The sequence below is a fragment of the Daldinia decipiens genome (assembly GCF_022478715.1).
Source record: "Daldinia decipiens strain CBS 113046 unplaced genomic scaffold F4813scaffold_6, whole genome shotgun sequence".
NCBI classification, from domain to species: Eukaryota; Fungi; Ascomycota; class Sordariomycetes; order Xylariales; family Hypoxylaceae; genus Daldinia; species Daldinia decipiens.
In genome coordinates this window covers 141,688-168,418 of record NW_026054549.1, presented here as the reverse complement: position 1 = coordinate 168,418, position 26,731 = coordinate 141,688, and the positions used below count along the sequence as shown (strand labels likewise).

General features: G+C 48.0%; 13 protein-coding genes across 13 annotated transcripts; 6 read left to right on the top strand and 7 right to left on the bottom strand.

Moving 5' to 3' along the window:
• The first annotated feature begins 176 nt into the window (after positions 1-176).
• F4813DRAFT_349639 (alcohol dehydrogenase GroES domain-containing protein) lies at positions 177-1,809 on the top strand. Its single transcript, XM_049242208.1, has one exon. The coding sequence runs from the start codon at positions 434-436 to the stop codon at positions 1,697-1,699; it is 1,266 nt and encodes a 421-aa protein (XP_049102318.1). The 5' UTR covers positions 177-433; the 3' UTR covers positions 1,700-1,809.
• Positions 1,810-2,051: 242 nt separating this feature from the next.
• On the top strand, positions 2,052-2,936 carry F4813DRAFT_386554 (uncharacterized protein; the record flags this gene model as incomplete). The annotated part of the gene is made up of 2 exons (XM_049246433.1): positions 2,052-2,373; positions 2,434-2,936. 2 exons carry the CDS (start codon positions 2,052-2,054, stop codon positions 2,934-2,936), a joined length of 825 nt encoding a protein of 274 aa, XP_049102317.1.
• Positions 2,937-3,253: 317 nt separating this feature from the next.
• Positions 3,254-4,660, top strand: F4813DRAFT_349635 (uncharacterized protein). Its single transcript, XM_049242207.1, has one exon. The coding sequence runs from the start codon at positions 3,391-3,393 to the stop codon at positions 4,450-4,452; it is 1,062 nt and encodes a 353-aa protein (XP_049102316.1). The 5' UTR covers positions 3,254-3,390; the 3' UTR covers positions 4,453-4,660.
• On the bottom strand, positions 4,661-6,102 carry F4813DRAFT_349634 (Endonuclease/exonuclease/phosphatase). Its single transcript, XM_049242206.1, has one exon. It carries the CDS (start codon positions 5,977-5,979, stop codon positions 4,912-4,914), a length of 1,068 nt encoding a protein of 355 aa, XP_049102315.1. The 5' UTR covers positions 5,980-6,102; the 3' UTR covers positions 4,661-4,911.
• An 83-nt stretch (positions 6,103-6,185) lies between these two features.
• F4813DRAFT_291861 (chromatin associated protein KTI12) lies at positions 6,186-7,503 on the bottom strand. Its single transcript, XM_049240638.1, has 2 exons — positions 7,424-7,503; positions 6,186-7,365 (listed from the first exon to the last, which is right to left on the bottom strand). Exons 1-2 carry the CDS (start codon positions 7,427-7,429, stop codon positions 6,349-6,351), a joined length of 1,023 nt encoding a protein of 340 aa, XP_049102314.1. The 5' UTR covers positions 7,430-7,503; the 3' UTR covers positions 6,186-6,348.
• A 307-nt stretch (positions 7,504-7,810) lies between these two features.
• F4813DRAFT_291802 (uncharacterized protein) lies at positions 7,811-8,887 on the bottom strand. Its single transcript, XM_049240636.1, has one exon. The coding sequence runs from the start codon at positions 8,661-8,663 to the stop codon at positions 7,866-7,868; it is 798 nt and encodes a 265-aa protein (XP_049102313.1). The 5' UTR covers positions 8,664-8,887; the 3' UTR covers positions 7,811-7,865.
• F4813DRAFT_400618 (HET-domain-containing protein) lies at positions 8,881-11,539 on the top strand (the record flags this gene model as incomplete). The annotated part of the gene is made up of 3 exons (XM_049248290.1): positions 8,881-9,781; positions 9,845-11,066; positions 11,103-11,539. Exons 1-3 carry the CDS (start codon positions 9,596-9,598, stop codon positions 11,537-11,539), a joined length of 1,845 nt encoding a protein of 614 aa, XP_049102312.1. The 5' UTR covers positions 8,881-9,595.
• Position 11,540: 1 nt separating this feature from the next.
• On the bottom strand, positions 11,541-14,168 carry F4813DRAFT_349629 (uncharacterized protein). Its single transcript, XM_049242205.1, has 4 exons — positions 13,550-14,168; positions 13,467-13,494; positions 12,896-13,414; positions 11,541-12,844 (listed from the first exon to the last, which is right to left on the bottom strand). Exons 1-4 carry the CDS (start codon positions 13,918-13,920, stop codon positions 11,609-11,611), a joined length of 2,154 nt encoding a protein of 717 aa, XP_049102311.1. The 5' UTR covers positions 13,921-14,168; the 3' UTR covers positions 11,541-11,608.
• On the bottom strand, positions 14,166-16,309 carry F4813DRAFT_349628 (uncharacterized protein). Its single transcript, XM_049242204.1, has one exon. The coding sequence runs from the start codon at positions 16,249-16,251 to the stop codon at positions 14,545-14,547; it is 1,707 nt and encodes a 568-aa protein (XP_049102310.1). The 5' UTR covers positions 16,252-16,309; the 3' UTR covers positions 14,166-14,544.
• A 539-nt stretch (positions 16,310-16,848) lies between these two features.
• Positions 16,849-19,133, top strand: F4813DRAFT_400616 (lung seven transmembrane receptor-domain-containing protein; the record flags this gene model as incomplete). The annotated part of the gene is made up of 8 exons (XM_049248289.1): positions 16,849-16,923; positions 16,979-17,012; positions 17,069-17,241; positions 17,290-17,609; positions 17,659-17,699; positions 17,750-17,824; positions 17,887-18,129; positions 18,182-19,133. The coding sequence occupies 8 exons, from the start codon at positions 16,849-16,851 to the stop codon at positions 18,883-18,885; spliced, it is 1,665 nt and encodes a 554-aa protein (XP_049102309.1). The 3' UTR covers positions 18,886-19,133.
• Positions 19,134-19,336: 203 nt separating this feature from the next.
• Positions 19,337-20,994, bottom strand: F4813DRAFT_379188 (DUF185 domain-containing protein; the record flags this gene model as incomplete). Its single annotated transcript, XM_049245421.1, has 3 exons — positions 19,337-20,431; positions 20,493-20,762; positions 20,812-20,994. The coding sequence occupies 3 exons, from the start codon at positions 20,992-20,994 to the stop codon at positions 19,337-19,339; spliced, it is 1,548 nt and encodes a 515-aa protein (XP_049102308.1).
• Positions 20,995-21,003: 9 nt separating this feature from the next.
• F4813DRAFT_349621 (kinase-like protein) lies at positions 21,004-22,957 on the top strand. The gene has a single exon (XM_049242203.1). It carries the CDS (start codon positions 21,423-21,425, stop codon positions 22,872-22,874), a length of 1,452 nt encoding a protein of 483 aa, XP_049102307.1. The 5' UTR covers positions 21,004-21,422; the 3' UTR covers positions 22,875-22,957.
• Positions 22,958-24,049, bottom strand: F4813DRAFT_349617 (uncharacterized protein). The gene has a single exon (XM_049242202.1). The coding sequence runs from the start codon at positions 23,814-23,816 to the stop codon at positions 23,307-23,309; it is 510 nt and encodes a 169-aa protein (XP_049102306.1). The 5' UTR covers positions 23,817-24,049; the 3' UTR covers positions 22,958-23,306.
• Between the last annotated feature and the right edge of the window lie 2,682 nt (positions 24,050-26,731).

Sequence of the window (26,731 nt, the reverse complement as noted above, 5' to 3'; positions counted from 1 at the left end):
AGCTTACCTGTCAGCTAACTACCCAGTATAAGAGCTTCTAGTTATACAACTATATACTGCATCAGGGTAGTAAACTAGCAGACTTACCATTGACTTACGAGTAATATCACCAACGTTTTGCGAAGAAATGGGTCGCACACACAACTTAACTTATACAACGAAGAATGTATTAAGTAGACTGCACATGCGTTGTATATTGCCAAACTACTTCCATGATAGCTAGAAGTGTGATCATCTGCTTGGTATAATTAGCTATTTCTTAAAACCGAGCGTGATGCAGTGGGGTTTGGAGTTAAGAAACTTCATCTCTAACTCCGCCGTCTCTACTTGAGATGGTTTGGTATTTAGAGCAACATGATAGGATCTTACTAGGGCCGTACAATTTTGATGACAAATTAAGTAATTTGGGACATCAATCACAAGGGAAGGGCTCATGGTCGGGTTAGATATATATAGAGCTTGCCGTATCTTCCAACTCGCGCGGAATGGATGGAAGTTTCCAACTGGAAATTGGGCATCTTCTAATTTTTTAAACCGCTCATTCACGACGAGGATGGCAAACCTAACTGAGCACTCTCTCCCGGAGACCTACACTGGTCTACAATTCCATTCACCCTCTTCGCCGCCCACTCTTGCAGCACTGTCGACACCGATTCCCACGGCTGGAACCGCGATTGTTAAGCCACTATACTCTATCATCGTACAGTATGCCAACGAGATATTCACCAACGGCAATCCGAGAGGCTATAAGTACCCCTTACCGATTGTACCTGGTGGTTCTTGTATTGCCCGCGTTGCTGCTGTTCCGTCCGACGCTACGAGCCTAAAACCCGGCCAGCTGGTATTTGTAGAGTTAACGGTCCGGGGCCGGGACGACCCCAATATAAAGATCCTTAGGTCATTCCACGAGGGCTTCAGTGAGGGTACTAGGAAGCTGATGGCGTCAGAAGAATGGCGCAATGGTTGCTGGGCTACGCTATCGACTGCACCTTTGGAAAGCGTGCACGCTCTGGATGAAGATATTTTAGTTGGGCGACTGGGATATAAACTTGAAGAACTTGGTTGTCTTAGTCAACTGGTGGTACCGTACGGTGGTCTCGTAGATATTGGACTAAAACCAGGCGAAACGGTTTTGATTGCTCCAGCTACGGGTTCCTTTAGTAGTGCTGCGGTACATGTGGCCCTTGCTATGGGCGCTAGAGTCATCGCCATGGGGAGAAACGAGGCAGCTCTCGCGGAACTGAAGAAACTCGCCGATCCTGGAAGAATAGAAACCGTCAAGATTAGCGGTGATGTTCAACAAGACGTCGACGCGCTAGCTAAGTTCGGGCCACTGGATGTGTATTTCGACATATCCCCACGGCCGGCCAGCAAGAGCTCTCACATTAGAGCGGGTATCTTGTCTTTGAGGCCAGGAGGCCGGATGAGTCTCATGGGAGGAATCCCAGGTGACATCGACATCCCTTATTGGCACATATCATACAACGGTATCACAATTAAGGGAACCTTTATGAATACATCTCAGCAGGCGAAGGACTTGATAAAAACTGTCGAAAGGGGTGTTCTGAAGATTGGATCTAGAGTGGGCATGGAGGTGGCCGGAAAGTTTGGGCTTGAAGATTGGGAGGAGGCACTTCGGATTGCTGCGGCAAAGGGAGGCCCGGGAAAGAGTGTATATTTCATTCCTAATGGGGAGTGATATGTCAGGTACTCTAGAAAAGAAGTGAAAATAATACATTTTGATACGATTTATACAGTTTTCATTGTTAGGACGATAATATAAAAATAAGTCCGTACATTGAGTTTAAGTTCAAGAAGTTCTAGATGCAGCTAAAGATGGCGGGACCTAATATGTAGGTACCTAAGGTACCCCGTACTATATGCATGTACCTAAGTACTTTTAGATACGTATCTTATCTTAGTTAAATCTAAACGATAAACTTCGAAAGTTTATCTTCCGTCAATTCAATTCCTTAACAGCGACGCTCTCTTGACCTGATTCCCAATACATTCAACGATCACCGCTAGAAACAATACGCTATACGCACACGATGAGTTCCAAGAGGAAATTTTCCGAGTTCAGGGCCGACTCGCAAGATGGCCCCCACGAGCGCATTCCAGGAAGCCATGCGCCGAAGAAATTCAATAATAAGAAGCCGAAAAAGAACAAGACAAAGCCAGATAACATAAATTGGCTTAAGAAACGAGTGCGAACAATTGAGAGACGCTTCAAGATGGGCCAGAATATGCCTGCAAACGTCGAGAATGATTTGGAGAGGGAACTTGCCCACCACCAGCAGAAAATCGCCGAGGCCGTGGATGAAAAAAAGAGGAAGATGATGATTACAAAATATCACATGGTTCGCTTCTTTGGTAGGGCTACTTTTCTAGACTATAGGAATCGGTTAAAGTTATTCTGACAATACACAATAGAGAGGAAGAAAGCAGACCGGCTCGCGAAACGAATCAAAACTCAACTAACGACGGCCGAAGATCCCAAAGAGATTGAGAAGCTCAAAGCAGACCTTCATAAGGCAGAAATCGACAGTATCTACACCCGATTTTTTCCTTACAGAGAGCGTTACATCAGTCTGTACCCAGTCGGAGAGAAGGCAGAGGATGCAAGTACGGCAGCACAGGCTCTACGTAGCGAACGGCCACCGCTGTGGGAGGTTATAGAAAAGGCAGCAGAGATAGGGACCCCAGCATTGATCGAAATCAGGGAACGCAAACTAAACACAGATGAAAAAGGCAAAACACCCAATGAATCTTTGAAGGACTCTACCCTAGCAAAAGCCAATCGTTCTAGGGCAAAGAGCTCAGATGCGCCTGGTCCTATGGGTGCCCAAATACCCAAAAACAGGTCTGAGAGGCGTAAAATGTCTAAAGCTCTAGGTTTAAGCGATAATGAAAGCGAAGGTGGATTCTTTGAGTAAGGATAGGAGTAGTAGCAAGACGGATTATGATACCCAAGTACGAGACGGCGGATCAATATACTGCTATAAAAGACATGTTATTATAGACTCATCAGATTCATACATCCAGATGAGTCTACCTAATCTGAAGTTTATTGCTACGTTATTATTTATATAATTACCTAAAATATCAGCAATAAAATCTTGCTTGAATTCAATGGACATCATCCCAGTTCAATGTTTTAATCAAGTTGAGGCTATGTGGGGCAATCCCGTCGCTTCAACCTTTAAAAATATCCGATAAGATAAGGTTAAGCTTAAATCTGATATGTAGTTAGACCGTTTACATGTGCCTACATACGTTTTCTAAACCTACCCACTTTCATCATACCTACACCCTCTTCATCATACCGAGCCCAGTATTTCGGAGCTTCCCTATATATTGAAGGGAACAACTACGCGCTATGTCTATAAGATGACCACAGAGGCAGCGTCGCCGAAGAGGCGACACATACTATCCTCAATAAACCCAGATCGCCGTTCAGCTTCACCCATGATAGAAAATGGCAATACACCTCCAGCTGAGGCTCCACCTCCGGAACCGCAGCCGAATCTAGAGCAGGAAGAACTAGAAGCTACGGAGCTGAGAGACAAGAACAAGACGAGCAGATTTCGCTTTAAATCGAAGCGCTCGCGGCACCATCATCACTCCTCCCGAGACCGCGACCGCGATGACGACTGCGGACGTGAAGACGAAGCCGAACCACACCGTCATCGCCACAGACACAGACATCGTCACCACCACCACCATAAACATAAGCGGCGACGTTCCCGCTCACCCACGCCTCCCAACCCCTTCGAGCCGCCCCCTCTCGGCTCCGAAGCCGCCTTCCGAGAATCCCTCTTCGACGCCATGGCAGACGACGAAGGCGCAGCGTACTGGGAGGGCGTGTACGGGCAACCAATCCACATCTACCCCCAGGCGCGGTCCGGGCCGGACGGGGAACTAGAGCGCATGGACGACGACGAGTACGCGACATACGTGCGGCAGAAGATGTGGGAGAAGACGCACCAGGGTCTGCTGGAGGAACGCGCGCGCCGCGAGGAGCGCCGGAAACAGCGAGATCGGGAAGAGGACGAGGCTAGGAGGATCACGCGCGAGATGGAGCGGAGCTTGCGCAGGGGCGAGGAGAGGCGTAGGAGAAAGGGCTGGAAAGAGCGCTGGGAGGAGTATGCGCAGGCGTGGAGGGAGTGGGATGGGACGCCGGAACATATGGCGTGGCCGGTGCGGAGTGGACGGCGCGAGGACGTAGGTGCGGATGCTGTAAGGGATTTTTTCGTCATTGGTATTGACCCTGAAGACGTTGGCGAAACGGAGTTCCTAGCGAAGCTGAAAGAGGAGCGTGTTCGGTGGCATCCGGATAAGATACAGCAGCGGCTCGGCGGACAGGTCGACAGTGCCGTCATGCGTGATGTTACGGCGGTCTTTCAGATCGTGGATAAGTTGTGGTCGGATACCCGATCTAAGCTGCAATGAGTGAGAAATTCACAGCGGGATATGAGCCCAGGCGCGAATGAGACATGTCTATCAGTCTATTATAGGTTCAAGCCTAGAGATAGATTATGTTCAAGGCAGAAGTAGCACATAAGGTGTCTATATACCCAATATTTGTAAGGCCGCTTTATGAACCCGAGTATTACCTTGAGGCTCTACTCAGTAGATGTAGTCTATGATTAATTCTCACGGGGAAATGTAATTGCAAATTCCCATAAAAGATTAACTACCTGTTATTTGATGAGATCCCAAAACTAGACGTATAACTCATAGCCCCTATTTTTCACATAAGAGGCATACTACTATAAAGTAAGTAACCTAACCTAGGTTAGATGCTTCTAAGATCCCGTAATCTCATATAAAGATAGCAAGACATCTCATTTCTTGTATCCTATACACACTTTCAACCCCCCAAGCCACCCTATCTATCCATATCCATTCTCAATCAACAACCTCAACCTCCACCACGACGCCCAAATGATCCGTAATCCACGGCTTCTCAAACCCCAACTCCTCCATCTCCCTGCGCTCCCGCTCACCACTAAACTGCACACCCGCCCCGAACCTCTCAAACCCGCGCACCTCCAGCCCCCCCGTAAAATACACCTTATCCATGCGCGAGCACCCAAACCGCGCCCGCGTCTTCGTCGCCGCCTGCTGGCCCCACGTGTACCCGGCGTCGCTGTCCTCGCGGCCCCCCAGCTCCAGATACGCGTCCTTGAGCCCGTTGTCCGCGTGCAGCGTCCGGTCAAACGGCTGGATCGCGTTGAAGTCCCCCGCCGCGAGCGCCACGTGCACCCCCGGCGCACGCATCTGCGCCGCTAGGACTCGTACTTGCGCCGGGCGCAGCGGCGGCTTGCGCGCCAGCGACTCCAGGTGCGAGTTGCACAGGCGGAGGGTCTTAGGTGCGCCGCTGCCGGGCGCGTCCAGCGCTGTTTCTACGACTAGGGCGTCGCGCCCCATCTGTGTCTGCGCATAGTGCACCCGGAAGCAGGCCGTGATGTCTAGGCGGCGGTCGACTAGCGTGGTGGTGCCGTAGTGGGTTTGCCAGTTGCTGCCGTCGGTGTCTGTTACGTTAAATTTATCCCTCACCCATTCATTTTCGCCGATCGTCTCGAGGTCTTCTTCGATGCACTCTTGCAGGAAGATGACGGAGGCGGTTGTGGATGGTAGGTTGCTCGTTAGACCGTTGAGATGGTCTAGCGCGGCGCTCATCCTCGCTTTCGCGAACGGTAGCATGAAATCGATGTTCCAGCTGTACAGCCTCAGCCGGTTGATTCCACTTCCACTTCCCCCCTCCTGTAACGGCTTGGGATTCGCCGGTGTCCATGCTTGTTTAGAGCGGTCGTGTGTGAAAAAGGGCTGTGCATACGGCTGATCGGGTTTCCACGGAACGGCGTCGAAGGGCCTCCTCGTAGCCCCATTTTCTTCAAGTGCTTTCTTGATTAGTTCCTCCATGATCCGAGACCGCCGTCGATACATATCTTGTACACTTTTAGGGATCTTCATTGGGCACTACCTAGATGAAGGGACGCCTTCATGTCTGACATACAAGCATATGTAGCTACCACGCAGCGAGATCGAGCTTACAATGCAGGTATATACAGGGATTATGCTGCATTATATCGCAATAGGCGAACTATTCTAGTATCGATCATGACATAGTCTTTGACCCTTCAAGCTCATCAAGCTCATCAATAGCCCACGAGGGAGATTGAATACGCTTTACTAGGGATATAAACCTCGATTTTCACTATCACTAATTTGTTAGTTTCAATGTCTAAGCTTTTTGAATGATACGTTCAAGACTAAAAATAACAAATAACATCAGGGGGGTATCAATATACATAGAGGAAACAGGCATCAGCAGCATATATATCAACCATCTTTTTCAAAAGCATCGTTGAGATATCTCACAAAGGTCTCTCGTATCCTCTCCGGTCCCAAATTTCCAACTCCCTCGAGGCCAATACCGCCTCTATGCAAGCCCATATACGCCCTTCGTAACCGCTGCAACTGAGGCAGGCCTACTTTCTTTCCAGCTGGCGGTTCCACAACTAACTCCTCACCGTCGTTGCCGCTACTCCGGGGAATCTTTATCTCATCCCCACCATCATCGCTTTGCTGGTCTAGTATTCTCTTGACAATTTCTTGCGTCTCTCGGTCGAGAATGTATAAGTAATCCCCCCCTGTCTCCCTGGTCCGTTGCACAGTTGCCTGGTTAGGCCGTACCAGTTTCCGCGCTTCTCCTGCAATAACATCCCACAAGCTATCAAAAACCTGTTTCGTCTGCTCCTCGCCGTCTTCCCATATAAGCGTGAATAACGGACTGTCCCACCTCGTCATAGGATTCGGTTCCTCATAACGGAACACGAGGTTCTCCCAGTTTTCCGGCTCGTAAGGGCCCTCTTCCTCTTCTTGCTCTTCGTTACTCTTCTCCTCTTGATCCTTCGCACCGTCGACGTCTTCGTTCCGCCGCCGCAATCTTTCTTCGTTGACCTCCTTAGCTTTCTCCCTCGTACAACCAATTTGTAGGACGCAGCTAGGTGTGCGCACAGCCTTGGCCTCGCAGAACAGTTGATATCGCCAGCCCTTGATGTAATTTAGTCCGTCGAGAATAACGATGTCGCGATCGCTTAGCGCGCGCTTCGTGGCACCGTAGATGGTAGCACGGGCATCCTTCTCAGACGCATTGGCGGACCTTGTATGCGCTGGCGTTGCTGATAGATCGTACACGGAGCGCGAAATGGATAGTGTCTGATCTGAGATTAAGTGCAGTCGATATTTAGCCGTAGCGGGTGCAAATGAGTCCCCTATGCGCTCGGAGAGGTAGTCGTGCAGCTGTTTCGCGCGCGTAGTTTTACCGGACGTAGGAAGACCGGTGACTATGATTAACTAGTCGCATTTTATTAATATTATTATGTCCCCTTAGTGTCGTTTCTCAAGTCCTTACCGGCATGTTTTCCAAGTAACGAAGAACAAAACTTGAGAGGTAACTCAAGGATAAAGCTTAACTTGGAGATTAATAAAATTTCTGACGTTGTGAAGTACCCCGCGGCTGCCCGCCCTGTTGCTTTTAGTTGCCCCTCCTCGAGTACTACGGAGGTACACTAGCGTGACGGCTCAGGGCCTTGGCAAGCCCCGAGATAGTGGAAACCCTTGCAATTAGGGGACCGGGATCTCACTAAAGCTTATTTTGTAAAGTTTGAATGGTACGAAGTACGAAGTACAGCACGTTTGTATACCAATAATTATTCCTCGTCTTTATCATCATTATCATATTAATGTCCAAATAAAATACTATGTTATCATGTCTATATCTATATCTAGGTTAGTTATATCTATATCGATATAGTATTTTATACACTCCTCCAAAATGATGCCGGCACCGAGATTTATTTGTGTGGTCCCATTTCGTAATCGGCTTCCGTCTGCTGAGCTGCAGTTTTTGAGATCTTATGCAAAGTCATTCCAATGCTCTCAACAATGGTAACGACGATCATCTCCATGATGACGGACATTCCAAGCTGGATATTGACGTCTCCCGTCACTTGGTTAAAGGCCGGATTGTGTCCATACAGGGATTCTGCCGAGTAGACTAGTCGAACGAGGATGAAGGGGAGAGAGACGCCTACGGCCAAAACCAATCGCTTCTCTCCCAGTTCCATATGTGACATCTGCATTGCGACGAGAGCAGTCGAAAAGGCCAGCAAGACATACGCGGCGATCATCAGGCCCGTGCCGGCCTGTGAGAGACTCGAGACGGTGAATTTTCCCGTGTTGGCAAGGCTCTGTCCGGATTGGCTGCCACCGACTGCGCCTAGGATTAAGCCCACAAGGACAAGAAGCTGGATGAGGCGGACTCGTTTTTCGGTCACGAAACATGTTGTTGACTTCCTGATACTTCCAGCAGCTCGTCCAATTAAGGCCAGTTGGACCATGATTAGAGGCGATAGGCCAATGTTTTGTAAAGTTGCCGCTCCGACGCGAAGACTAAGATTGGTAGGATCCGGGATAGTAGCTAGTTGCATTGCTGCTCCGATGATGCGAGCTAATGAGAAGATAATCAAATAGAGCCATCCCGAGTTACGGCCAAACCCGTGGCGTATAGAAAGCCATATTGCAATGAATAGTGCTGGTACATAAATAACAATCTCAGCGACAGAGATGTTATCCCGCTCAGTTAGGGCCATCTTGAGTAGCGAGGCAGAGTATACAGAGAAGTATAGGAATAAATTGCAGGTGAAGCACGAGGATTATTATGAGTTGAGAATTTGAGATGCTAATTTTTAATCAGAACTTACCTATCTATTGTTTGTTTATATAGCTTCATCAAACCCACTCAGCTGAAAATCCAGCTCGTGAGGACTCGCATTGAATATACCCCATCTCGGATTGGTTTTGACGAAAGCGAGAACGAAATAGATCCTTGGTCTCAGATGCAGTTTCCATTGGGTCGTACAATAAAACTAAGTGACTAAGCCTCGAGCCTTGCCAAGATTATGCTAGCGTACATAGGTACATAGGTACATAGTATGCTCAGCCTGAAATTAATGGATCCCCTTGTGGAAATCGCTGACAACAACGAATGCCTATACCGTTAATCATTACCTATCTGCCTATAAGGTAGCAATAGGAATAATATCCCGGCGCCCCATAGGGTAGTTGTGAGGGAAGTGGAAGTCATATGCGATCGATAACCCTAAACCCCAAATCCGTCTATGTACTACTCTCGCATCTTGATTTCTCTCAGAAAGCCTTGCCTTAGGAAAGACCTGCTTGGAGAACCATAGCCTTAATCTATTTACTTCATCACTTCCATACTAAGGTATTATTATATACCTAGGTACTAGAATTAGGTAGTAGTGCATAGTGGCGGTATTCGATGGAAGTGACCTCTGGGCAAAACGTCGCGAGGCCTCCTCACTCAGATAGATGAATTTCCATCCGTTCCGTCTCGCCCTTATCTCAAGGCTACTTCGTCTACATCTCCTCTCTTCGGACTATGTAATTAAATCAATACTCTTTTTGCTATATCTTTGCCTAGGCCACACACTACAAGCATACAAGCATACAAGCATTAATATTTCCATTCGTAGCCTAAGCAACCCCCCCTCCCCCCATAATGGTGCGCTACCGTTATAGTCCCCTTCCGGGACAGGACTATATTAGACTCGCTACCATTCATCCCGGAACATTCGAAGACGACATTATCATTTCATTCCATACTTCACCGTTTCCTGGTGACGTTTTGCCGTATGAGGCTCTCTCATATGTATGGGGTTCAGATAAAAACTACACGCCGATCTACGTCAGTGATGACCCTATAAGCAAATGATTACGATTACAAAATGTCTCTCAATGGAAATTAAAGCGAATTCTCGTTACGCGAAATTTAGACATTGCCCTAAGGCATCTGCGTCGTGATAACACACCCCGGGTTATGTGGATCGACGCACTCTGTATTAACCAAAAGAATGAAGTCGAAAAAAGCCCTCAAGTCTCAATTATGGGGGAGATTTTCCGGCTTGCTCATCGGGTGATTGCTTGGCTTGGACCGGAAGAAAATGATAGCAGTGGTGCTATGTACCTCATGGACTATCTTGGGTCTCAGGTTGAAGTCGATTTTGTGAAAATAGAAATGAGACCTGCGGCGGGTTGTACCGATCCCAACATCAGCAACCACTACATCGTCCTTCCTTTCCAAGACCGAGATGTTTACTCGATTTACCACTTGATGTGTCGACAGTGGTTTGATAGACTGTGGATTAGACAAGAGATTTATTTAGCCGGTCCGGAAGCAGTCATTATGTGCGGCCTCTATCAAGTCAAGTGGTCAAGTTTTCGACGAGGTTTAGTATGTATCTGCATAAAACGCGCCCAGGTGACGGACTTTTCTTATCAATATAACGCCCGAAGGGATGACCTTCAAGGATTAATCTTCCAGAGAAAAACCAAGTTAATAGCTTTAATCCGTAATTATAGTAATACACGGTGCCTAGACCCGCGGGACCGACTCTACGCGGTCTTATCTTTGTTAAACGACGAGGACAAGGCATTGATCCCATCGCCAGACTACACTCAACCTTACGATAAACTTTACACGACTGTTGTAAGAAACTGGATTAAACACTACGATTCCTTAACTATACTATATCAGTGTCAGCTTCAGGGTGATACATGCTCGAGCTGGGTTCCCGACTGGTCGAAATCGGATGCCAGATTCAATGCACTCCTCCCATGTTTATATGCTTCACCGTTTAAAGCCTGGTATGAATTCCCGCAGCCTAGAGTACTGAGAGTCATGGGCGTACCCAAATGTGCTGTCTCGGAATATCATCAATTACCGCAAATGTCAAGCTACAGGAACAGCATACTCGAGCAAATACGAACCTTGCTGTTAAAGGTAGATCTAAAGGAGCAGCACACAGCTGAAGACTATGCTAGGGTACTCGTTTGCGATCAATTCGCTAGTAGCTACGATCCACCCCATTTTAATTACCCGGATTTCGGAGAGGCGAAACAATGCGTGGAGTTCATCATGTCTAATTGTGACATCAACGGTGTCAACAATCGGGACTTCGTGCGGTCCTTGGGTGTTAAAAAAATCCTTAGTAGCATTCATTATATAGAGGGGTGCCGATTAATTCAGTGCACAGGTGGTTATGTAGGGATTGCTCCGGCATCAGCACAACCTGGTGATGAGGTTTATACTCTACTTGGTTGCTTGGGTCCGTTATTGCTACGCCCACAAGGCAATAACAAATTCAAGGTAATTGGTAATTGTTATGTGCTTGGATTAGCGTATGACGAAGCTCTTCTCGGCCCTCTCCCCGTCAATATTCAGGCAATCATGTCCTATGACAAAAGATTCGACCGCTACGCTCCGGCTTTTAGCGATCTCTCTTCGGGCAAGATATTCTACGAGGACCCGCGTTTAAAATCACTGTCTATAGATCTCGAAGACTTTCGCGGAAGACTACAAAAGGATCCCTGGGCACGGTTGCATAGAGAACCACATATATTCAGGGAACGTGGAGTGGACTTGAAATGTATTGATCTAGGGTAGATTCTTCCTATATTACAAGTAATTTGCATCGTCACTCCAAGCAATAACATCATTTGTAGAACCACATAATCACATAGGATTCCAGCCAACATTCGTCCAATCGATATCGTCAAAATTCATGACATCCATAGTAGCCTGTGATGGTATGTTAGAGCTGTCCCAGAGTCCCGTGCTCGTAGAGAAGTCCTGTTCTCTCGTGTTGTATGACGGGTCGTAACCACTACTAAAGTTCATGGGTGCAGATATTTGAAATAAGTCGGCGTTGTTAGCACCTGTAACTCCACCCAACTGTTCCAACTCGCTACCTTGGGGGTGGCTTGACTTCATTCGCAGTATTCTGTCTCGACTATCTGATACGATCAGTGGCGGAACCAGGGGTTTGCCCTCTTGTCTCGATAGTGCTTCCAGCGCCTCCCAGGCCCGAAGAACAATTCGGAAGAAAACCTGGGAAAAGGCCTCGTTGACTTCCGCATTCATAAACCGAGCTTTGTAATTGTCGCTCATCACTTCCCAAGCCTTTTCGGCCTTGTCGTCGTTGGGCCGCTTCTTCAGGCACTGAAGAAGGTGGATATACGCTGGCAGCGGGAAGTGGTAGTTAATTAGCCAACGGTACCCCTTAACTAGAGGTGAAGTAGTGAGCTTCGTGTCACACTCGAGCATTCTTAAGGCCGAAGAGATGGTGGTGTTGCGTTGCGGCTCTGTCGGCTGCGCTGTCGACGTCAGGTGTTTCGAGTAATAGTCCAAGATACGGATTTTTGCAAGGTAGCCTCGCGCAGTCCAGACCGTCATAAAGTGAAGCGGGTTATCTAGGTCGCAGAAGGCGAGATACTTGTCTTCTATCTTCTTTTCAAGAGCATCTAGCTCATCGCCTTCCGAGGCGGAGTCTTGTCGGATACTCTTGACAATGGTACTTAGAGACGGATTGGTAAACATAAGGTGAAAGGAACTATGGCGGACGAAATCGGCTAACTCGCTACGCACGACGGCAAAGATGGCCTCGGTAGGTGTCTCGTGGATCGCCAAAGGGGTCTTCATCTCCAGTCGGATTTCAGAGTCATACACGTTCAGGGGAGTCTTACAGTCCCAAGTAGGAGCCAGTGACGCAGTCTTGTAGTCGCAAAGCTCGCTGATACGATTGTCGAAGATTATTAACGACCACCATAGTCTTCGGCGCATCTCGGCTTCAAGAGCTGTGAACTTAGCACAGGTGGTTTCGTCGTGAATCCCTATACGACGTGCGATACGGACAGCGATGCTGAGCATCGAGGATAGAGATCGAGGATCTATTTGGGGTCTTACCGAGATCTAGAACGTGTTAGGACTGACCCCAAGTAATAAGGAACTGGGAGAGCTTACTAAATAGAGATATAATGCTGTCAAGCAGTCTCTGTCAGTAGTCTGTAAAAACCTGCAGTTCTGCAGAGCTTGTCGGCATCCCAACTGGTACCGCACCAGAAGATCATCCCTCGGCTCCATAAAGAAGGTAAGACACTCATCGTTGGTGAGACTAAATATAGATACGCAATAAATACTAAATATAAGAGCTTCCATTGTAGGATCAATAGTACCGATATGACTCGTAGCGTCGATAATACGCGCCTGCAAAGTAGGCGTATGTGTGATCTTCAGTAAGGGGTCGACGTTTTCCAGGTATATCTGCCAGAGTCTGAAAATCTGTATAGGTTCCGGGTGTATAGTAGAAAGATCATCGCTTGTTTGAGGTGCGGCAAATAGAAGGTGGCTGTTATCTTGGCTCTCATATATACGATCCCATACTTTAGTGATCATGGGCTGACGCAGAGCATCCTTTTTGAAGGGAGAGTCGCTGTCGCTGTCATCGCTCTCATCGATATCATCATCTTCGGAATCCGAGGTCTTTCTTTCGATTATTAGCAGAAATATATCTACTGGTGAATTTGAATCATACCATCTGATTCATAGCCCGCCATATATCCCTACGAGGAAGTTTATTAATAACCTCCCTAGGTCAAGTTTTAAGAGAGAACATACTTGGGTCTATATGCCAGTTTCGGCTTGACTACCGCGTCATCTCTCGCCGCGGAGCCTTTTGAAGGCGCATCCTGCGGAGTCTGAGGACTGGAGGCTTTACTCTGACTCTCCTCGCCATATAAGGACTCAAACGGTATATTATTCTCCCGGAGCAGATTCTCATAATGGTGAAGGCGATCTAGAAGTTCTCGCTTAGGAAAACGTCGGCGGCGACGAGGCGGCACAAGCGTAGCCGGCACGCATTGAGCGCGAAGCCGTACACAGTTCGCACAGGGAAATACCTTGTCGCACTTGACTTTGCGCTGCTGGCACAACACACACGAGAGCACCCGCGGCGGCCTAGATGGGGTAGTCTGCTTTTCTGCTGACATGCCGTGGATTGTTGTAAAAGGAGGCCGCGATGAAACTGAGACTGTTGCCTAGGACCATGTCACTATCTTCTTTTTGGAAGTTCTAAGCTCGGACATTTCTTCTCTCCGAATAGTCCACCACTTTATATTTATTTATGGACGACCATGGGAAATTTGCCTAAGATCTAGGAACTAAAAATGTGTTATATTAGAAGGAGTTTCTTGTCAAATTTTGAAGTTGCTGTAATTTATAGACGAACTAACATCCCTTTCTCTAATATTTCTTTACCTATCATCACCATGAAGAACTTACACCTTAGCTACCTAACCTACATAAGACTTGAAACCTCAGGATTCGAGAATAATAAACACAAAATTATTTACTTACACCTCAGAGTCCATTTTAAACAGATTTTATATGAAAGCCCAAGTCTTCATATGACCAGTCTTTTGAAATTATGTACTTAAACTAGTTGATCACGAATCTTAGAAAGGGACAACAATATTATGATGTACTATAGTTACTCTTCAATGGCCATACAACAACCACATAAACTCATCAAAAGTTCTCATTAGAGCCCAACCTAGATAGGTAGTATCCTACAGACTCCGGGTATCGCCCAACGCCACGCAATGCAAATCCCTTTACCAATTATCAAAATTGCCAAACCCGCCAACCTTAGCCTTTTTCTTCACCGGCTCCTCCCACGTATCGACATCCTCCTCGATAATCTCGTCTTCGTTGCCCTGCTGCTTTATCGCGGCCTGGAGGTACTTGCCCACGTTTCCACCGCCCCCGCCCTGCTCGACCGTTCCGTCCCGTCTAACCCGCTTTCCCGTCCACGTCAGCTGGTCGTCTTCGGTGCCTCCTGTCCGCTCAATCTCCGCTTGAGTCTCCGCGAGCTTGTCGCGTTCGGATTTCTGCCTTAGGAACTCGTCGAATGGGTCGAGGTAGACGACGACGTCCTTGATAAAGATCTTGTTCAGGGGCCGGTCTGAACCATCCGTGGGTACCGCCTCCATCTTGCTTAGTATATCCAAGCCGCCCACAACCTTTCCGAAGATGGTGTGTTTTCTATCTAGATGCTTAACTGGGCGGTATATGATGAAGAACTGGCTCGAGTTTGTATTTTTCCCTTTATTAGCCATGCTGAGAACGCCCCGAGAATCGTGCGTTAGCGGACCCTCGAATTCGTCCTGGAAATTCTTGCCCCATATGCTAGTACCTCCTCGCCCGGTACCTGACGGATCACCTCCTTGAATCATGAAGTTTTTAATGTTTCGATGGAAGGAGACACCTTTGTAATATCCTTTTTGCGACAATCGAATAAAATTCCACACCGCCTTCGGGGCATATTCAGTTTGTAGCTCGATATTTAAATCGCCTAAATTCGTCTCAATCCGTGCGTAGCCCTTTATCTTCACCCTCTTTGGTTTTAACATATACTCCTCATCCGTTAGCGTAGCACGTTCGCCACTGGTTTCGGGTGTCAATCCTGTACTTGTGAAACTAGCTGCGGCTTTGCCCGTCGTATATGCTGCAGAATTATAGTTTTGCTTCTTATCCTGTATCATGGACGGCCGAGCATTATTGCTTCCTGAAGCCTTTGTTATTGCTTTAGAGCGGTTGATGTCACCCCCAGCTTCACGTTCCTTCCTTGCCTTCTCAACGGCCTCTTTCGCTCTCAGGACCTTGTCGCCTACCCTACCCAAGGCGTTGATATTAACGTTGCCTTCTTTTCTCTCTTCTTCCTGCTCCTTGGTCAAGAGCGCATCTCCGCCATTTTTTAAGTGTTGAAATTGGCTTAAATCTCTGCTAGCAGCATTCTGAGGATCTTGAAGCGTGATAATGTCCGAGCGACTAAACTCTACGTCGTCTACTAGATCTCGCCACATCTTCGCTTTGATGTTCATCCTCTCAACCGTCTCCCAAGCGAACACGTTTGCGTAGGTTCCGTGTCGAATCGCGACAACGTGGGTATTGTCGGTGAGCACCTTGAAGGTGACCGGGTCGATAAAATCCCCCTTCCCGTCTGCACCCTTGGAGTCGACGTCTCCATTGCGCGCGAAGTTAAGCTTAATAAGGTCTCGTGCCGCTAATGGTTCGCCGTTCACGGGATTGGTATTGTGGCTTTCAAGCCATTTTGAGATGACCTCGACGTCGAATATGGTTCCATCGAGGGTGCAAACGGGGTTCTTGAAAGGTTGGAGACTGGCGGCGCAAAAGTTGAAGGGTAATCGTTTGAAGGATGCGCCATTAGAACCGGTTCGCGAACCTGTATTTGCCGAGTAGGCGTCTGAAGATGACCACTCGGAGTGTGTGATATATAGCTTATCCGTACCTTTCCCCATGGTTCACACTCGTAATGCGACGGCAAAGATAAATAAATAAAACAAAGCGAAAGTCTCTCCCCAGTGATGCATACAACTAGAATTGACTTGGCGGCTTCGAAGCTAACTGGTCCAAGTATTTCTTATCTTATCTATATCCTTGCTAGTTGCATACATTTATGTAATTACCTAGGGTATCTATTTTAACTTGCCGGTATTCCGTTTCAAAAATTGCCTTACACGTATGCGCCTAACAATTTAGCTGTCTTTTAGCTGGAGAGGCTGCGCAATAGTTCCATTTCAATGTTTCTAATAAACGTAGTAGCTAACCTAGGTAGCTTATCTAAAGCAAACATACGGAATACATTAGGGACATACGTTAGGGAGCTTAACCTAGAGACATCTTTAATTACGTCTACTCTTTCTTTTCAGCGCTCCCCCCGATGCTTCAAGGGACCCTCGACCTGTTCTAGTTCGACCCGCGATTCCGATTCGAGTTTGTGTTTGATGTGTTGTCGTGTATCGTAGCTACACTTAGCCTTCGGAATAGCGACAACAGACCAGACTCTCTCGCCGAGGCTGCCTCGCGCGGCGACTACCCTAGTCAACGAAACGAAGATGAAGAGCTGGTTATCTCCGTTAATTCTTCTGGGCTTGTCCTTATGGACAGCTCAGGCATTGGAAGTGCAGATAGTACGATACGATTAGTCTGCTACCTATAATACATCGCTAATACTTTTGTTGTTAGGATAATACCGATGAGAATCGCCAAAAATGCGCCGGTATGCTCTGTTGATACTAGCCGTCTGGCCAAGCCTTATTAACCATAATGAATTAGGCATGTATAGCAAAAGCGATTGGGGAGGTCCGATAGAACCGTTTATCCTTACTACGTTCCCGAATCAGACCGTCGAGGGCGAGAACGACCCTATCGTTAGTTTGGTTATATTTGAATGGAAAGACGAAGATTTGATCGGCATCTCCTCGAACCCTGATGATGATATGTCCCCGGTACGATCCTCCATGCGTGTACCAAAAACAAGGCTGATAAAAAATTAGAAAATGTTGATCTGCGACGAAGAAAGTATTAAGGCAGGCCTTTGCAATGACATAGGCACATGGATTTTGTCGCCTAATGCGACTGAGAAATCCGGGAACTTGATTTTAACTAAAGCTATACACTTGAACTCTTCGGCTCCGATCCACTATGAAATCAAGAAGACGGGTTACTACTGTATTGCCGCCTATGGATTTGGAAATACGAAGGAGTTCATGGGCGTCGCAGAGTTCCGAGAGGCCTATGGCGAACTTCCTGCAACCCAGATCCCCAAGCTTCCCTTCTACGGTGGAGTCACTATCCTCTATGCGGTAGTCGTAGTGTATGTTTCGAAGTCATTACAAACAAAGTTCCTCGCTAATGGTGTTCAGGTTTTGGGGTTTCCTATACTATCAGCACAGATACGACATCTGTGAGTTATCACAGACCTCCCCCTTTTTTCTAAAGCTAACATGTTCGTAGTGCCCGTTCAAAATTATATCACTGCTATTCTCGTCTTCCTAGTCGTTGAAATGTTGATGACTTGGGGTTTCTATGGTAAGCTCTTTATTGAACCTTTATGAGGGTTAAGCTAGCTAGGTGTGACTAACCTGGCATAGATTACCTGAATAGAAACGGTTCTAATATTGGAGCTAAGGCTCTCCTAATTGTGGTGGCCGTCTTGAACGCTTTCCGCAACTCGTTCTCTTTCTTTTTACTCCTCATCGTGTGTATGGGTTACGGAGTTGTGAAGCCTTCTCTGGGCAAGACGATGGTGCATGTCCGGTGGTTGGCCATTGCCCATTTCATTTTCGGCTTGGTCTACGCTGTTACTAGTCTTCTAGTGTCACCGGATACGGCTGGTAAGATTCCTCTAACAGTCTAGAACCTATATATGCTAACTGAAGCTCCTAGGACCTCTCGTTCTCCTCATCGTGCTCCCGTTGGCAGGTACTTTGACTGGCTTCTATGTGTGGACGCTCAGTTCGCTCAACGCCACCCTTAAGGATCTACGCGAGCGCAAACAGACCGTGAAGGAAGCTATGTACAAGAAGCTCTGGTGGTGCATCCTGATCAGTATTCTTGTTATCTTCGGTTTCTTCTTTTTCAACTCTTTCTCATTTGCTTCGGCCTCGGACCCGGATTACGTTCCTTTTCACTGGAAATCGCGGTGGTTCATTCTTGACGGATGGCTCAACTTGGTCTACTTCGCCGATGTAGCCTGGGTCGCGTATGTGTGGAGGCCTACGGCGAATAACAGAAGATTCGCTATGAGTGATGAGATTGCTCAGGATGAGGATGGAGGGTTCGAGTTCGCTGATGTGGGCGCTCCGGATGATTCAGATGAAGACGAAGAAGCCCACATTGGCTCCAAGATCACAAACTCACGTTCGACACCGGCAGCAAACGTCACTTCTACGACGTCACAACCCACACAAAATAAAGCCCCTGCTAAGGCGGAGACGCCGCGGGATTCTTTTGACGGCGAGACGATATTTGCCGTCGGAGAGGACGGCGACAAGTTCAGTGATGACGATGACGATGATGACGACGACGACGACGATGAAGATGAGACGGGTCGTGGTGAAGGTTCAAATCTAGTCAAAGGAAGGAAATAGTAGGACCTCTTAGGACTGCTAAATCGGCAAGGGGAAGGCGGCATTGGCTGTACTTGGATTAGCACACCCTCGTTATTGTACTATTATAGACTCTACGCATGGCGTTGGATTCTGGATTGTTCGTTCCATGGGCTCATCAAGGCGAGAAGAACAAATCCACACACAAATAGGTCTTTGGGAGAGCTTCAAGACCTGTTTTTTATTTGCGATGTATTGCAATAGGTCATACGGGTACGAAAAGAATGTTTTTCAAGGCTGTGTCTCTGTATTTATGACTAGTACTCGGTGCATCACTGCGTACAACGGTGGAAATAGAGAGGTCATGTGAATTCGATTTTGTACAGATTAGGGATTCGCAAGTATACATAAGATCAAGCCTAGTCTTATGTTACTACACGTATACAAGCCGTCCGGCGTCCCTAAGCCCCAAGTAATCCCCAAGTAATCCCCTTTAAGGATTCACATCCCCTCCGAACCCAACAGGCCTCCGCCTGCCCTCGTTCTCCGGCAGGATAGTCAAGACCTTATAAATCTTCCCCATACCGTTTGGCCCACGGTCAACCAACCGCCTCCACGAGCTCTCGATCTCCTTCTTTTTGTTATCGGCGTAGAGCCCTGCCTCCAGCTTCCGCCAGAACATCTCAGCGCGCTGCTGCACGCCCATAGCCTCGAGGAAATACGCCTGGTCCACAGGGCCGTGACACTCGACGCCCGGGCTAGCAATCGTTGCGGCCTCGACTATCGCGCCAAAGTCTACGTCCGCGCTGAGATCTACCTGGCCCGGGGCGGCGAACGGGCTCACGCGCCGGTGCTGCCGGATCCCGCGTAGCGAGTTCGCGGGGATGGTGTCGGCGGGCCCGTAGTCGATGATTAAGGCGGCGCCGGAGGGCCGCGATTTGGGAGTGGTGCTGGAGCCGCCGATGCGGGTGGCGAAGTCAGAGGCGTATATGGAGGAGTCGGGGCATACTTCGAAGAGAGCGTTTGGAATGGATTTGAGGGCCCGGTAGCGCGGGGATGACTCGGGGAGGTATTGCGCGTGGCGGGTTACGGAGGAGCTGAGGGTAAGCTGGAATTCGGGAACGGGGTCGTGCCGTTCGGCCTGGGGGGTTCCGAGGTCTGCGTGCGTTGTTCCCTCTGGCGTGGGGGAGACAAGCATCTCCCGCCATTCGCGTTTAGGAGTAGCGGCGGAGTCTGGACTTGAGGTCTTGTTGTTGCTGCTTTCTGGCGTAGTGGGTTGCTGGGTTGGTGGCAAGTCAACCAACTGAAAAGCATGAATCGGCAATGCGTCGAAGAATTCGTGGGCCACTATGAAAGGAGTCTTGTTGGATTCCGGCGGGATGGCCTTAAGAGAATCTGCCCACACGATACGTAGGCCATTATACTTGGATGTACACTTGTATATACTGTGCCAACCTCTTATATACTCCGTCATCTCGGCATCCTCGCCGCAGAGGAGATTCTTTTGCACCGTGCGTAATTCGCTACTAGCTTCAACCATATATATGGTTTCTATGCTGGAAGTCATGCCTTTGAAATTTCGTATAGTCTATTGATAAGTCAGCTTTATATAAAAAATACCAGTTAAGCTCATCGATTATGATACTCGCTCTTAGTATATCATCCATCAGCGTTCCCCTGCCCGGACCAATCTCGATGAGCTCTACGCCCTGCTTCGGGCGACCTTGAGACATCCATTCGGCTACGAACCATACGCCAATGAGTTCGCCGAATATCTGTGATATCTCCGGGGATGTTACGAAATCACCCTTCCGACCAAACTGATCGTGGCCGGCTTCCATGGCTCCTGTGTAGTATCCATCAATGTCCCCTGTAAGGCACATGCGCATATAGGTAGCCAGAGGAATAGGGCCAGTTGTCTGTATACCATGAGTATGAGGATTTTATTGCGAATATTTGTATACTTACATTTATAGCCTCGGACAAGTGCTTGGCTAGAGGTGTTGACCATTGCTTTTCTTCTCTGGTTGCGGGTGTTGCTGCGAAGCCTCTATAACATTGATGTGCGACTTTGGGACCATGAGATAATAATGGTCGTCGTGATAAGTATCTGAGCCCGCATTGGGCCGTCCTTAACAGGTTTGACCTCATTTTGGGTCTGGAATTAATAAGTCATGTTTGTGATTTTAACATTAGAAAACTTACAAACGGGTTGTATAATTTAAGACTGAGGTCTAATCTAAGCTGCTTCTAAATCGAAGTAAAGCTCTAAAGCTCTAAAGCTCTAAAGCTCCAAAAGCTCGGAAATTTAGTTCCGAGCATTCCCCAGACCTCAAGATTACCTACGTAGGTCCAACCTTCTTTCTCTCTATCCAATAATTAATTACGTTTTACCTAGTAGTTAGTAATTTATCTAAGAATCACATCCCGAGGACTTTCTCTAGTCTACCAATACCAAATTTACCGCTGACGTCCTCCCACTTCATGCGCAACGATTGCACGAAACTATACCTATTCATCCCAATTCATCGCACCGCCTTTCGAGTACCACACTAGCTACCATCGAGACAACCACAACCATGGCGAGTAAATCTCGCTGGGCGGATACAGAAGAAGACGCAGCATTAGAGGCAAAACAGAAGCGCGAAAGGGAAGAGAAGAAGCGCTTAAAAGCCGAGAAGGCACAAAAAGCAGAAGCAGAGCGCCGCGCCCAAGCAGAGGCAGAAGCAGCAGCAGCAGCAGCCAGACAACGAGCCGCGCAAGAGCAACAACAACAGCAACACCTACAACCACCAGACGATACCGTACCCCCCACCAAGCGACGGAAGATCACACCCGAACAAGACGAGCAAGAAAAGGACGAGACCACAGAAAATGAGAGCAGCGCAAAACTCCTACGCTTCGAGACCGACGGCTGGGGCAAATCACGAAGCGTCGAGAACTACGACAAGCTAAACGACATCGAAGAGGGGTCATACGGCTGGGTAGCGCGAGCCAAAGAAATCAAAACGGGCAAAGTCGTAGCCTTGAAGCGGCTCAAGTTCGACCCGGCCGACAAATCAGGCCTGCCCGAGACAGGCCTCCGCGAGATCCAGATTCTGAAAGACTGCTCGCACCGGAACATCGTAGCGCTGCGCGAGGTCGTAGTCGGCGACGACACCTCGCGCATCGAGCACATATTCCTCGTCCTCGAGTTCCTCGAGCACGACCTCATGTCCGTGCTAGGCGACATGCCCGAGCCCTTCCTAGCCTCCGAAGTCAAGACGTTGCTCCTCCAGCTCGCCAGCGGCGTCGCGTATCTGCACGACCACTGGATCCTGCACCGCGACCTCAAGACCTCGAACCTGCTGCTGAATAACCGCGGACAGCTCAAGATCGCCGACTTCGGCATGGCGCGCTACGTCGGCGATCCCCCGCCCCCTAAGCTCACGCAGCTCGTCGTTACTCTCTGGTACCGCGCCCCCGAGCTGCTGCTCGGCACGAAGACGTACGGCGCCGCGGTTGACATGTGGAGCGTCGGGTGCATCTTCGGCGAGTTATTAACGCGTGAGCCGTTGCTGCAGGGCAAGAACGAGGTCGACGAGCTAGGCAAGATATTCGAGCTATGCGGCATTCCTACAGACGAGTCCTGGCCTGGCTTCCGCCGCCTGCCCAACGCCCGACATCTACGATTACCCAAGAGCTCTGGCGTCAACACCGGACCTATAATCCGCGCCCGGTTTCCACTACTAACAGCCGCGGGCAGTGCGCTGCTGAGCAGTCTACTATCACTGAATCCGGACCGACGACCCACGGCGAAGGAGATGCTAGACCACGAGTTCTTTAAGCAGGACCCGAAACCCAAGCACGAGGCTATGTTCCCGACGTTCCCTAGCAAGGCAGGCCAGGAGCGCAGGCGCAAGAGATCAACGCCTAACGCGCCGGGCAGGGGACAGAAGGCCGCAGATCTCGGGTCGCTGGATTTCAGCGGGTTGTTCGCGGCGCGGGAGAAGGAAGAGCGAGGAGGTGGGTTCTCGCTTCGGATGGTATGAATTATGAAGGTACCTATAATAATATATATGAGAATGAAATCTATACTATAATAGACATCACGAAGTCACGGAGGGACGAGAAGGTATTAAGCAACCTGACTAGGTGTGTATGTAATCATTAAGAGCTACATATATAGCGATATAAATAACCCTTCCGATGCCGTAGATTTCTATGTAAATGATAGATCTTCGCCATTTTCGAATCCACGCCGGAAGTTTCCCCCCCTTCCGGCCCTTGCAATTCATTTCAACAAAAAACGCCACTACATGATGATGTATCCTTAAACCCAGATAGATAGACAGATAGATAGATTACCGTATTGAGAACTTCTCCATTAAGATGCTGTCCCTTATTTCCGAAATATATGCAGTCAGAAATATACCATCTCGCCATGTGCCAGTACGCCTACGAATAGATTGTAGTAGAACCGACTACAGCATCGCGGCGATTCCTGTCACGTACCACGTGAAACTGAGCACGGTGATGATGCTCATAGTTATCGCGAAACCCAGGGCCTGGCGGTCGAGATCTCCTAATGCGCCGCTGCAGGTTGCGCACTTCCACTCTCCGAGGTCCTGGTACGGTCGGGCCGTGTACAAACCGAATTGGAAGCCGCTGAACGGTGCCAGGTACCCGGCTTCAGCGGTCGCATCAGCAGACGATTCCGAGTCGTAGATTAGCAGGGTGTACTGCGCGACCAGCAGCGGGCTAGCCACTGCGCTCTCGGAGTATTTCTCGGTGTCCCAGGTAAAGGTGGCGGTCGGCTGAAAGGTCATGTTCTGAGTCAGGGTCCATGTGGCAGAGGCCGTGGAACAGGACACTAGAACATCAATAGCGGTGGGCGTGCCTTGCAGGGAAGTGTAGTTCCAAACCCAAGTGATTGGTGTCGGATCTCCAATTCTGTAAAGTGTTGTTCCCGCAGTAATGGCCGGCGTGAGCATGGCGACACCACCAGCTCCATCCTGCGGGTCGAACGTTTGGTGTGTGGGCTTGGCAGTACTATTGTCATGACTTCCGGTTTTTGTGGTTACTACGGCCGTATTAAGGTTCGTAGTCTGAGGCTTGTCGGAGTCGGCAGCAGTAGTCGTCTTAACATCACTCGTTATGGTTTTTGAATCGTCTGATGAGTTATCTTTATCGTCGGCCTTAGTGGTAGTTGGTGTGGCTTCGGCTGCTTCAATGCTGTTAGTGAAATTCAATTCCAACCTCATCCGCTAGTATACCACGGAATATAACACATACGCGATGGGTTGTCGTCTTGCCGAACTACGAGCGAATCTACATCCGGAAGCCATCCTGGCCACGCCGATGTTAGAGGGGTTAAAGCGAGTGCGATGGTCAAAAATTGACCCAGGCTTTGTGCTCCTTTCATCTTGTTTCAAATGATGGAATGCCGATGGACGTTTGATAGTCGATTGATTCCGACCAAGTTGCAGGGAACAGAACGCCACAAATAAATAAACACTCAAAATCCAGCAATAACAATTATTTCGTTTCTGTTGAATTTATCGTGGGCGTAAAAGTTGTTGCTCGTTGGCCCGCTCTCGCTGCCTTGACTAGATCCCCCTATTTTCCTCCTGTTGTCGATACGAGGTGTGGATGCCGAGGAAAACAGTACAAAAAACTAAAACGCAGCAAATTCGGATTCCCTCGGTAACGTATTTAGGCGAGGACAGTTATTATCAGAACTAAGCGAATGTTGTTAGTAGCTAGGTAGCAGTATTAAAGCGAACGACGGTTTGAACGATGAGAAAAGTTGTCAGTTCATCGAGAGCGAGAGGGTGGGAAAGAATGGTATGAAAGAAGGATAAGAGGGATACGAAAAGACGAGATGATGGGCTCACTAACGGGTACTTTGCATTTTCCCGCCAAGCCTACCTAGGTACATATGTTATGTGCATGTACCTACTATGTATGTATGTTGTACGAAGGTAGAAGATTCGATTCGATTGGCCCAGGGCTGAGCCATGAACACGAAGTGTTGGCAGCAGCGGTACGCACCATAACATGGGGCTCTCTTGCCAGAAAAGGTATGGCGGCATTGGTAGGTGCGGTAATCGGGTTACACTACATGGGCCTGCAGTGGGCGATGACTGGCTTGCCCAATGAGATCCATTGTGTATTAGTGGCGGAGGAGAAGTACCCGGGGACCTGAGCTGCCTGAGCTGCATCCAGAACCTGCTTCTAAAGGATTTCCATTACGATAGCCAAATCAAGTACTGTATACCCTGGCTATCAATGCCATCATTTTCTTGTCTTCTACATATTATTATATACCGACAACTTGTTAAACATGCAGACATGGTGTCGAGTCTACCTACATACAATTGACAATTACCAGTTCAAGATTTGATGGCCACCTTTAAATATTTACTATATGTCATCATCCCGAGGTGTGCCCTATGTCTCTTACTCTAAGATCGGGTGACAATGTGACATGCCTCTGTCTTGGTGGATCCACACCAACATCGCGTTACTGTGTAGATGCTTGTAAAACCTAAAAATAGTTCAGTTTTCAGTCTTAGTCAAATACCCGAGAGGGAGGCTCTATCGTTGACTACATACATACATCTCAGCTTAGTTTGCATTCGAGAATTTTACCATATACCAACTCTTTCATCTACCACATGCCTTTCAGTTAATCAAGATCTATCAAATATTTAAATGCAGCCCCGAAATGTATTAACTTGACCTAGCTCAAATGGAGATTTAACGAGCACCTAGACAACAAACTTTGATCCAACGGCTACGCCGAAACATACATATATGGAAGACGCACTATTGCGCAAGTTGGAAATGCTTTAAACCCCGTTAGATCTTTTTCTTTTCACCCGGAAGTAATACCGGGCTTCTTTCTTCGATCCCAATTCCCATATTAATTAGTCAGTTTAGACTTCGACCGGCTGTGAATATGGCAAGCCAATACGCTGTCAGCTGGAAACCGTAAGAGTGCGTAGGCAAGCTATTATAGTAAGCAACCCTGTAGATAATTTATCAATGCGTGTAGTCGGAATATTATTATAACTACCACTTAGTATAGATAACTACCCCCTATTCTGGATTCAAGAATTACCTATGCAATTACCTATGCTGGTCAAGATTCCATCTTCTAGGGGAGTCTTAATATCACGAGCATTCATATATACCTCAGCTAAAACATATAACTCACGCACACGCCAGATGTGATTTAAATTAAACAAATATATATATAATTATAGTACTGCAAAACATAGCTGATGGAGCAGTTGTCATATTCAAATAATTCCAGCCAGCAATTCTACAGATTTGTCGTGTATGAGGTGTCAATGCTGAGGGATGTCTAAAATATGGCTTCAGCAAATACCAGTTTGCCAGATAGGTATACAGAGACGCCCCCTACTTGTAAAATGAAACGTCCATATCAGCATGTTTGAAGCAGGCTATCAAGGCAGATGATAGATTGCTACACTACAGGGATGACTCCATCGAGGTCCACGGGATCTAATCACTGAGTTCTTTTCTTTATGCTTTGCTTGGGTATGATGCATATCTGTAATTCACAAATATTCATTGGTAGTCTGTTCAGTTATTTACCTTCGGCTCCTTGGCGTCTTTGTGGCAGTCTTCACATAGTTGATTAACTTGAACAAATAACTATCTGGCCAGATATGTTGAACAACTGTTATCAAATGGAGATAATGTGTTGTACCAAACGTTGGTTAAATATCCGTGCTTAGTTTGCTTTTGTATATGCCTAAATCGGTGAGTTCGTAATCGCTATCGTGTTAGTTGCTATCGTGTTAGTTGCTGTCGCGTAGAAATGTGCGACCAGAATAACCTACAGCGCGTCGCTTTGATTCCCGAGAGTTGCCTAATT

Coding starts and splice junctions, on each gene's coding strand:
- F4813DRAFT_291802 (XM_049240636.1), bottom strand. CDS start 8,663: ATGGCCCTAACTGAGCGGGATAACATCTCTGTCGCTGAGATTGTTATT.
- F4813DRAFT_349629 (XM_049242205.1), bottom strand. CDS start 13,920: ATGTCAGCAGAAAAGCAGACTACCCCATCTAGGCCGCCGCGGGTGCTC. Junction 13,495..13,549: donor AAACTGGCATATAGACCCAA/GTATGTTCTCTC, acceptor ACTTCCTCGTAG/GGATATATGGCGGGCTATGA. Junction 13,415..13,466: donor GGCGGGCTATGAATCAGATG/GTATGATTCAAA, acceptor ATCGAAAGAAAG/ACCTCGGATTCCGAAGATGA.
- F4813DRAFT_349639 (XM_049242208.1), top strand. CDS start 434: ATGGTCGGGTTAGATATATATAGAGCTTGCCGTATCTTCCAACTCGCG.
- F4813DRAFT_349634 (XM_049242206.1), bottom strand. CDS start 5,979: ATGAAGATCCCTAAAAGTGTACAAGATATGTATCGACGGCGGTCTCGG.
- F4813DRAFT_349621 (XM_049242203.1), top strand. CDS start 21,423: ATGGCGAGTAAATCTCGCTGGGCGGATACAGAAGAAGACGCAGCATTA.
- F4813DRAFT_349635 (XM_049242207.1), top strand. CDS start 3,391: ATGACCACAGAGGCAGCGTCGCCGAAGAGGCGACACATACTATCCTCA.
- F4813DRAFT_349628 (XM_049242204.1), bottom strand. CDS start 16,251: ATGGGGAAAGGTACGGATAAGCTATATATCACACACTCCGAGTGGTCA.
- F4813DRAFT_349617 (XM_049242202.1), bottom strand. CDS start 23,816: ATGCTCACGCCGGCCATTACTGCGGGAACAACACTTTACAGAATTGGA.